Below are 10,281 nucleotides of genomic sequence, written 5' to 3' on the forward strand. Positions count from 1 at the left end.
AACGAGACAGGGGTTGTTGAATGTGGCAATTGGTCACATCCTCTCGGCCTCTTTGGGTGTGGGAGAGGGAGGGTGGCTGGGGGAGGGGATGTCCCCAAGGTTACGGCCCGTGGGGTTGGGACAAAGTATTTAGAAAAAGGTGAAAGTTCAGTAACCTAATGCCAGAGCGCTGTGATCATTCCCATTGGCTGGGTGGCTGAGCCGCCTCACCAGACCGCAGTCTCATTCATCTCCTGACTCGGATGTGAAAGCGGCCCGCTGTAGCCACTGTTGCTGGACATTGAGAAGGGCGGGCTGGGTCCTCCGCTAAACACTTCGCCCGGGATCGGGTGCAGCGGCCCGGTCATACCTGGCTCAGGGCTCGGGGTGTCAGGGTGGGAAATCATGTCCGTATACCTTTGGTTTTCGCTGCCACCGATAGTGGGAGGATGGTGGCCGGATAGGGGAGGTTCAAGTACTCCGAGTGAGGTTCCTCCAGGTCCTGAGGACTGCATGTAGCCGGAATCTGCCGGCGAATGTGCTTGAGAGGACGGTGGACCGTGCGGGAAAAAGTCATAATTTGCAGTTGGGCCGTAGTAGTCTCCTTGATAATCTGCGTGGGATAAAAGGAGAAAGGTGTTTACCTTTGCAATTATATTCCAATTTAATTCATGGAGCATAACTCATTTCTGTCGATTCTTCAAAGAAAGGAATAACTTCAGCTTACATTCCAGAAGTATTTCCTACCACACCAATCGTGTAACTTTTAAATCAAAAAATGTACAGAAATATAATACAGTTGTCTATTAATATGTAATGGAAGAAAAATTACATTCAGTTTAAAATATTACCAGAAGTTATTAAAATGGGGTGATTTAGTTCTCTAGTGAGGACTTGTTGCTCCTCATCCATAAGAACGACCAGTAAATATTACCAGCTGCACACTCAGGAGTGTGATGTTCATGCTGTAACTAGCAAATGCAGCTCAGAAGTATGATGCTAACTTGTTTGAAAACAGAACTTTGCTACAGACCATAATTTCCCATTTTTTGGCCGACATATAAAATTCAGGGCCCAGTGAACCCCAGTCTATGAACAATTGGGACATGACGCGCTGTAGTATTCAATGATAGACAAAATTTCTAACTTTCGGATTTTATAATCAGATGTGTAAAATGACCAAGGTTAGAGTTTTACTCTTCGCTCTCCAGACCCTGTTCCCACGCAATCAGAGCAAACATATTTTGTGATTTAATGTTTGTCATTTGATAATTATTACTTCTAACCAATATGACTGTCCATAGACTAACTTAAATCCATTGACCTCCCCGTTACAAATTAAAGTTTGTTCTTTTTATGTTTGGCTGGCTAGTTAAAAATCATTGGAGTAAATAACGTAAGCAGTCTTTGTGTGCGTAATTTTAGGAGGACTAATTACTATTGTTGGTAAAGGCCAAAAGACGGGAACTTAAACGCCAACAGTCAATTGACGACTTCCTGCCTGGTTACATGACTTACTACATCAGTCCTACACAAAAGCTATATTGGTTTACGCGCAGGTTTAGTTTGAGTAAAATGTGATATCACTATCTATATACTTATAAAATCCAATGTTTGTACATGAGCGTGGAAATTATGATACAATAGATTCCAAATGTATCTAATGCGTTTAATAAGCACACAGCGCAACCGCAGAATTCATATCTGAAACCTGTTGATGCCGGTTCTTTGTTGATCTCACTTTTTGATATTCCACAAAATTGTAGCTAATTTATAACCACATTATTAGAAAAATATAGTGTCTGCTCCTAGTAAGGTTTTATACTTTATAGAAGTGTCAATAATTTTCCTGCTAACTAAATGTAACTAAAAAGCCATTCCCTATCTGTAAGTACTGTTGGGTATTAGGTATTCCGTGCAGTAATATGAGTTTTTATATTAGCATACGTAATACATCCTACCTAAAGGAGTCGTAATACTTATACTATTCAGCAATAGGACACGAATTGTAATATATAATTCAGTAAACTCGTATTAAATTTCGATTTATGAAGTACTGATATGTTAGATGATTGAGCGCAGCAATGGAAACTCAGCGCGACTGCAGTCAAAATTTGACATATTAATACTACTGTACTTAGTGCTAGATAAAACTGGGAACTTCTTATCGTGGGTACATAAGGAAGAAATACTTAGAATACAATTATTATATTCATTTCAGCAAAAAATGTGAAATACGTTAATTTAGTGAAGGTACTGTTTTAAATTTGGAAGCAGAAGGCTGCAGCAAACGGCAAAGAGCAGAGTCGTGGCGCTCTGCAAGTGACCCTCCATATGCTCGAAGAGTTCGAGGTAATTGGAACAAATCCTGGGTGAATATCCGACAAAAGACTGCAGCTGTAGCTTTGTTCGCGGAAACACAAGAGAAAGTGCACGCTGAATGGGCTAGGCTTCTCTTCAAAAAGACAGCTTCATCACAATGCATTGCTTTATCGGGCGCACTTGGCCAGCGCCGGAGCGGAATCTCTTACAGGGGGGGATTAAAGAGCTCAACAGGCTGCGATCATTCACTCAATACCCGTGCAGATGCCACAAAACGAGTGAGAAAGTCATAGCAACCGAGCACCTTAGACCACTCGGATCGTACGAACGTATAGAGCGTAAACTAGGCGAATATCAAATGAACTCTTGGCTTTTATCTGGAGCAGTCGTGACGATTCACAAAAATGAACGCATTGGTTAAACGTTCCAGTGAAACGTCTAGATAATAGTCGGGGATTTAAAGAAAAGGTTTCTGGGGAAGGGAGGTGAACATTACACAACCAAATGATTCACGCAATGCAAAGTGACAAACGCATATCCGAAGTGATGGATCTGGATTTTTTTAAAGCTTGGAAACTATTGCATTTGGTAACAAAAGCGTTAAAACTCTTTTGCCTTTTCCGCATTAGTGCAGTTGAACACGAAATAAAATCCCGAGAGAGGAGACTCAGCAATACGAATCACCTGATAAAATAACAGATGTAACGCAGCCGAATTACAAAGGGACCTGTCCAGTGCGCTTTCTGTCTGACTGCAAAAAAGGGAACACTACAAATTCCGCATCCTTCTCTGCCAATCCAATGACACAAACGGGGTGTGAGAGAAAACAGTGATATTATAGTACTGGGAAAATAAAATGCCCCGTCCGCACACTGCCTCTTTAATAGCAGGCAAACTCTTTTGGAAGTTGAATGTTGTAAAAGTACCTCCATAGTAATTGTAGGGAGCAGAGCCCATCATTTCCGATTCGTCCAGGCGCCCTCCCAAAGGACGCATGCGCCTGGGACTTCGAAAGAAAGCGTGCCGCCGTGCACCCAGAGCACTCAACTGCTTCATTCTCCTCTCTTTAGATCTTCTGTTCTGAAACCAGACCTGGCAAAACAATAGGCCGTTCTTTAATAGAAATATAGCAAGTGCGTTCAATAATACCTACCCTATGTAAACAATGAATCGTAGGACAAACCCGTTCATCGAAATCACTTTATTCCTGTGCCTGTTAATTAAACCAATGCCTCTCCTTTGTGTGCAGAAAGATGATGTTGCAAGCAATAATTTATCACTTAAACCAGGATCTGGCCCTTCCCTTAAAAAAGTTAATTCTTTACACAGAAAAAAAAGTTAACAATTTGATGGTGAAAATGTAATGACATAATTCTGGCGCGCCTCAAAGATTGACATTAGCAGGAAATCGATCGTGTCAGGAAGGATCATAAAAAGCATTAACTGTAAATGCTATGGGTAAAGACAAAGCGTCAGATTGGTTATGCGTGTGCAGCAAAGTAGCCCGGGCATTGAACATAGTGAGTGGCATTGTGTTCCTTTGGTGCCCGCACTCTCAGTGGTACCCGTGCAGTACTGAATTGTCTTTTAGGTATTTCGAGTTTGATGTGAATTTTTGAAAAATGTCCCAAGATAAAATGAAACACAGGTACTTTGTGGATTAAGTGTTCCTCCTGTACATTTTCAACGAAAAAAAATAGATTCGAAATATTTGCAACTTCACTTAAGCATATAGTGAAAATATTTGAATAAACAAATAACAGTAAAATAACTGTTCATTCATTTCTAATAAATCCTTTTTTCCCTTTAAAAATGTAATAACACAGAGAGTGATGGTCAAGATATACAGATGAAGTGGATCAGGGCCGGAAAAGCAACGACGTTCGGGTACCTGAATAACCCGCATGTTGAGGCCTGTTTCCTGAGCAAGTTGCTCCCGTATGTGCCGGGTGGGCTTCGGGGTAGCGGCGAAAGCAGCTTTTAATGTTTCTAACTGCTTGGCTTTAATCGTGGTTCGGGGTCCTCTCCGCTTGGTGCCCATGCTCTGTTCCTCGTTCTCATTATTCTGCGTCTCTTTGTCTGACGAGGTGGAATTGTCCGTTTCTTTTGTATCATCTATATTCTGATCCTGGATATCAGGCGATAAACTCCGATCTGTGCACGAAGATACTGAAAGACACAAACCGCTTTTATTAACCTGTCAGAAGCAGGCTTCCATGAAAGCTGCTGTTGTCATTCCACCAGCATGTAAAGAACAAACTAGATAAACTCGGCAAGTATTGCCTGGGAAGAGGGATGACTTTTCAACAATCACAAAGTAATAATCCAAGTCATTAGCAACATTTTGAACGTATCTCCAATAAATGTTTACAGGTACGCTTCCCCGAAACACGTATTTTATGTTTTCAATTTTAAGTTTCCCATTAAAAAGCTTTTAGAGCTTACTTTCATTTTTTAACGAAATGTTATATTTGTGTATTTTCATAAAATGCAGTTGCAATTTCACACCGATTAGAAAATCATTTCCATGAAAAGATGAAAAATGCCGTGGCTGTGGATTTGACTTTAAACCACATCATATCCAAATGGAAACCCTGAGAGGTATTTCCCATGGATGATGCCCCAATGTAATAAATTATCTCAAAATCTTCTTGTAAATACACTTTAGAGATCAAACGCGCGGCATGTGGTCAAAGTAAATGGGATTTCTGCATTGATCCCACATAGGCGATGAAGATTGCATAAAGTTTCCGATTACACAAGTTGGAGAAAAGAGGGGCCAGAGGGGGTTGTGGGGGGGGGGGGGGGGGTATGTTTAAGGCGTTTTGAATTAGTGACACCCCCATAGGGGAGAAAGACAAAAACAACATCCCGTCTTCCATGATCGTTAATAGTCGCGCGTTGATAGAAGAACGGGCCTTACCTGAATTTAAGTTGGTATCTTTTAAACTGTTGGTGCTTAAATAGTCTTCTTTGCACACAAATTTATTTTCATCGATAATATAGAGTTCCTCTCCAGTCGACAGTTGTTTATTACAAACCATACAAGTAAAGCAGTTTAAGTGAAACACTTTATTTCTCGCTTTTCTTACGAGATCACTGGGAGAAATACCTTGACAACATCCCGCACATTTTGTACCAAACCGCCTGTAAACAGAAACGGGCGCCGTGTAAATATATACCACCTCCATAATTAAATAAGCCTTTACCATCTCATTGAGAAAATTGTGCAATTAAGACAGTCACGAGGACCTAATAATTATAAACAGTTCTCCGAATCTGACAGAAGTGCTTAGCCTTGTCGGACGCGAACAGAGTATCTTCAGCAACGCGGCAGTTTATTCCTCCTGTTATGAATAAAATGCGTTTCAAGAAGACTTGAAGAGGGCTCACATTTCCATTTAAATTGTCTTCACTGGCACCTCACTGTTTAATGCTTGTGAAAGTATCCGTCTGTCGTTTTTTGAAGAACAAAAAAAAACTCCTTTTGGATTTTGAATAGATTTTAATACTCATTAAAATTAATTAGGATGGAAACACGATAGCAAGCCATAAGTGAGAACATTTTGAAATAGTTCACAATGACAAAATTACAATATAAAGTTAGAATATTGAAATCACTGTGCCCTTAGAGGTGAACGTATTAGATTTCATAAAAGCGCTGCAATATACATAGAAGCACGCACCCCATATATACTCTCTGAGAAAACTAAGTTACATTAGAAGATACTTATGAACATAGTCCCCTAATGCTTAACTTAGGCGAAAGATTTTTTTTTCAATTATTATTATTTTAAGATGACCGGTTCTGGGTCGGAAAAAATGCAGGGGATTCCGGTACAGGAAGTGGGAGAGGCCAACAGCCTCCAAACTCCATTTCTCAAAGGCTAGAACTCGAAAAGTCATGCATGGCCCGACACTATCCCCGTGATTATTTCCGTACACTCAAAAGCACAGCTGCCGTCCAGACCGATTTTGTTGATTTAGTGAAAGAATTAGTCATCTTTGTCTTATCCGCGAGGTATAATTAGTTCACTTGCAGCTTAACAGAATCATTAAATACGTTTAAAATGTTGCTACATTAGGCATCTTAAAAGAATCTTCAAATTGGTGAGTAGTTTGCATTTGGAAGGAGTCAGAAAGGGAAAAGTCCCATTCTTCCCATTTAAATGCACGTCGGTTAGGCCCAGTAATCAAGTGTTATTTCCAGACACCTGCAGTTTATGTTCAATTTTTAAATAGCAAACGTTTGCGTTATCTCTTTCACTTACTGAGAAATAAGAATATTGCATCATCTACCTTTTGCATTTGAATTACAATTTGGATCTAACTTTGTTTTGCTGGTACTCCCTAAAACCTTCAAAAGCTTCCAAACTTTCGACATGCACCACTGCGATTGTGAACAGGTCACACTGTAGCTTGCGATATACCTGAAGTCCCCGTTTAAATGTCCTCCGTGTTGGCTGTGTGTATGAGAAGGTGCACGGAACGTTGAGTAGACCCGGAAACAATTAGATCCACTGAGCGTATTAAATACCAGGCAGATTGGAAATAATAGCTATGGGTATTTATCTAAATAGATTTATATCGCATATTACGGTATTGCAATCCCGGGCAAAAACAATGTGGACTGTTTCGTGTAACACCCAATAAATCTTTCAAGTTACACATGGCCATATGAAGCCCTTTGTAGGCCTATACGGGAATCAAAATCAAATGCGTTTTCTAGGTTTATGTTGCTGTATTTATTTAATTATGGGCTTTTAATTATCTTTTAAGAGTTACTCAAACTCAACTCCATAATTGTCTATGCGCACGAATGGACGAAACATTCAGGGGACAAACAGTATCCAGCCGTCTGGTGGATTTAATATTGTCAGATGTACAACACAGAAACAAAATTATACATAGTTGAATGTTTAAAAAGAATCCCCGTCGCTTTAAAATGAGAATGGAAGCTCATCAGCTCACCTGAAGAAATCGTTTTTACAGTAAAGCTTCCCTTCTCTTGAAAAGCATTTTTCAGTCAAGTTGCACTTGCATTCACAGCATTGGACGCACTTGATGTGCCAAGCTCTGTCCAGCACGTTTAGGAGGAACCTATCTAAAATAGGCCTCTCACAACCAGCACAGTGCACCATCGTGGTTTGCTTCAGGGATAGAATCTTGCCTTTTCCTTTGGAAAAAAAAACGTAACTTCAAGTGATTGTAGATTGCACTTCAAACATCCAGTTGCTCCGTTCAAGTTCCTCTTGTCAGATTCGCAGCTGCTACTTTACCCCTTCTGCCGAAGCTGCACGCGATGGGTAGGGTTGTTTTTCTCCCTGAAGTTTGAAGGAGCTGGAAAATGCAAAATAATCCTCTTACTTTCAGATGCGCCTGCTAGCAGCTCATCTTGCTTCTTGAAGCTATCCTTACACATTCAGCAATCAACTCAAATTCATCCTATCTGGGCTGGATGGGACTTTTCTCGTCGCTCATGCTGTCCCCATCATCTTTGTGTACGAAGCTGTAATTCGCGCATCCTTATTCAGATTTGGTGACGTTTGCCGCCACGTACGGGATATGTCGCCCAATCAGAGACACGCTACCATAGAAACGCTTAATTTATAGCATATCTAAATTGAATGCAACGTTGTGTCCGCACAGAGGAAAACAGCCCATTACTATTGTGGGAGTTAGGTTTACTCGGTGCCTAATATTTTAAGAATTTCCTCCTATTCCCCTCTTTCTGATATGAAGATTTTTCTTTTGTCTATGTAAAGGACGTGGTTTTTGGTAAGTTACCATCGACTCGGTCGGGTCACCTTTGTGAACAGCGTTTATCCGCCCCAGAAAACAGATTCAGAAACCAGGTGCCCAAATAAAAGCCTATTAAGCGATAAAGGTCTCTTTGCATAAGTCTAAAGATCAGAATCTGTGCTCTTTGTGAAGTGATACACAGAATGCAGAAGCTAAGTACAGTAAACGTTGTGTCTAACTGTTAGCCCGGGGAAGGATCCGTCTATCGGTTTCTTTGTAAAGGCAACTTTATCTGATTGATACTAATGGCTATAAATTGCGAGGTAATCGATTAAGTGGAATGTGTTTTGTCGTAAACTGCTGATTTAAATATGTATTGAGAAAATTATGCATGTGAGGGCCTCAAAACTTTTCTGTGTCCAATCGGCAGTGTGACTTTCCAACATTTAAGAATCTCACTGGATGTTTTCCTTCTTGTATATTGTGCTAGTTTTATTACATGGTAAATAAAGTTTTTAAAAATCCGAAAATAAGAATCAGCAAGTCTGCGTGTTTTTTTTTTACAAACTGGAAACTTTTCTGGAAACTACACATCTCTGCCTCGTTAATCTGCATTTTAGCTTTCTGGAACTAAATATATGGCTCATTTTTGGAGAGAACAGCGATTTCCATACATAACCTCTTACCTGTTGTCTTGTAGGGTAATTAGAAAGATATACAGGGTGGATTAACTTTGTAGACTTAAGTTCACAGTTAAAAGGGTGGGCTGACAAGTGCCTGACAAAGCAACTGCTAATGGGAACAGAATGAAGCTGTTTAATTAGTCATTTCATTTACTGTCTTGGCTTTATCACCTTTGCAGAATAACAAACTAAGCATGTTGTATTTACTCACAGTTACATATTTTACCCATCTTTCCACAGTTCCTTACAGTCTATGCTGTAAGAACTCTGATTTAAAATCAGAAATCTAACGTAATGTATAAATTGGCACTGTGGGGTTATTAAGTAATTAACAGCTTAGGCATTTAGGGTGTTGATATAACATCTGAAACTTGATCTGTTGCAACTTTCCTAAGTTGAATTTCGGTAACTGGAAGTGAACAAAGTCTTGGACGGGGAAGGGAACAGCGAGAGAAAACTTTCGATATCCCCAATATTAAAGTGCCATCCATCACTACAACTTTTGATTATAATACAGTACTTCAGTTTTATACATTTTTGAGAGCATTACAACGTGACTGTAACAGGGAACAGAATGTGGCACAGAATTGACGCATCTCTAATAAAAAATGTTTCATTGGGTCAGTCATACGCAATATATATATTAATCCCGTGTTATTATAGTTGCAGCAGTTTTCATTCAATGCGGACAAATATTCGGCCTGCTCACCAATGGCTGGCTGACTTGATCTTAGTAACAACACATTACACCTGATTACTGATCAAAAACATGCAATTTACATTTACCAGGCGTAATTTGCAGATCCCATTTCTGGGACAGTGCATGTTCAAACGAGCATGGATCAGGCTGTTTACTCACGATTCAAAACGAAATACATGTACAAAATGGCACGAGTTGTTCGCATTAAGTATGTTATGTATCGTAGATTTTACCGTAGATTCTTTTTTTTCTTTTGGGCCTCCTTATCTCGAGAGACAATGGATACGCGCCTGGAGGTGGTCAGTGGTTTGTGAAGCAGCGCCTGGAGTGGCTATAAAGGCCAATTCTGGAGTGACAGGCTCTTCCACAGGTGCTGCAGAGAAATTTGTTTGTTGGGGCTGTTGCACAGTTGGCTGTAGATTAGGTAACTATATGTAGGGGTGGTAATGCCGAGTGGAAATATTAACGCATATTTGGCAAATCGCGCACCGTACCATTAAAGCAACTTTGCATTACATTTTTGAGACATGTTTAAAAGTGTTATATTAGCAAATAACGACAGGTTATTTTCTTATTTGCGTATTTGGTAGGATGGCAGTGCCAAACAGATAGATAATCTAAGAAAAGTAATTTGTTATTTTTAAAGCGTTAGGCTCCTAATAGTTTCAAAATGTTCTCATCGTTTCTTTTAGCTCTCGACAGAGATTGAAGGGAAGACCCGATGAGTTTTTTTGAAACTGGAATGAGTTTTTATTTAACCGATGTAATAAAACAACAAAGCATTGGAGCCACAAATCATCTACATAACATAGCTAAATACAATTTTATGCTTATGTTCCCAACGTTCAACAAACT

General features: G+C 39.9%; 1 protein-coding gene across 1 annotated transcript; it reads right to left on the reverse strand.

Annotated features, from left to right (window-relative positions):
- Positions 1-206: 206 nt before the first annotated feature.
- On the reverse strand, positions 207-7,442 carry lhx5 (LIM homeobox 5). The gene is made up of 5 exons (XM_068055578.1): positions 7,273-7,442; positions 5,225-5,448; positions 4,193-4,470; positions 3,228-3,393; positions 207-592 (listed from the first exon to the last, which is right to left on the reverse strand). Exons 1-5 carry the CDS (start codon positions 7,440-7,442, stop codon positions 207-209), a joined length of 1,224 nt encoding a protein of 407 aa, XP_067911679.1.
- Between the last annotated feature and the right edge of the window lie 2,839 nt (positions 7,443-10,281).

The sequence above is a fragment of the Heterodontus francisci genome, chromosome 23 (genome assembly GCF_036365525.1).
Source record: "Heterodontus francisci isolate sHetFra1 chromosome 23, sHetFra1.hap1, whole genome shotgun sequence".
In the NCBI taxonomy this organism is placed as follows: Eukaryota; Metazoa; Chordata; class Chondrichthyes; order Heterodontiformes; family Heterodontidae; genus Heterodontus; species Heterodontus francisci.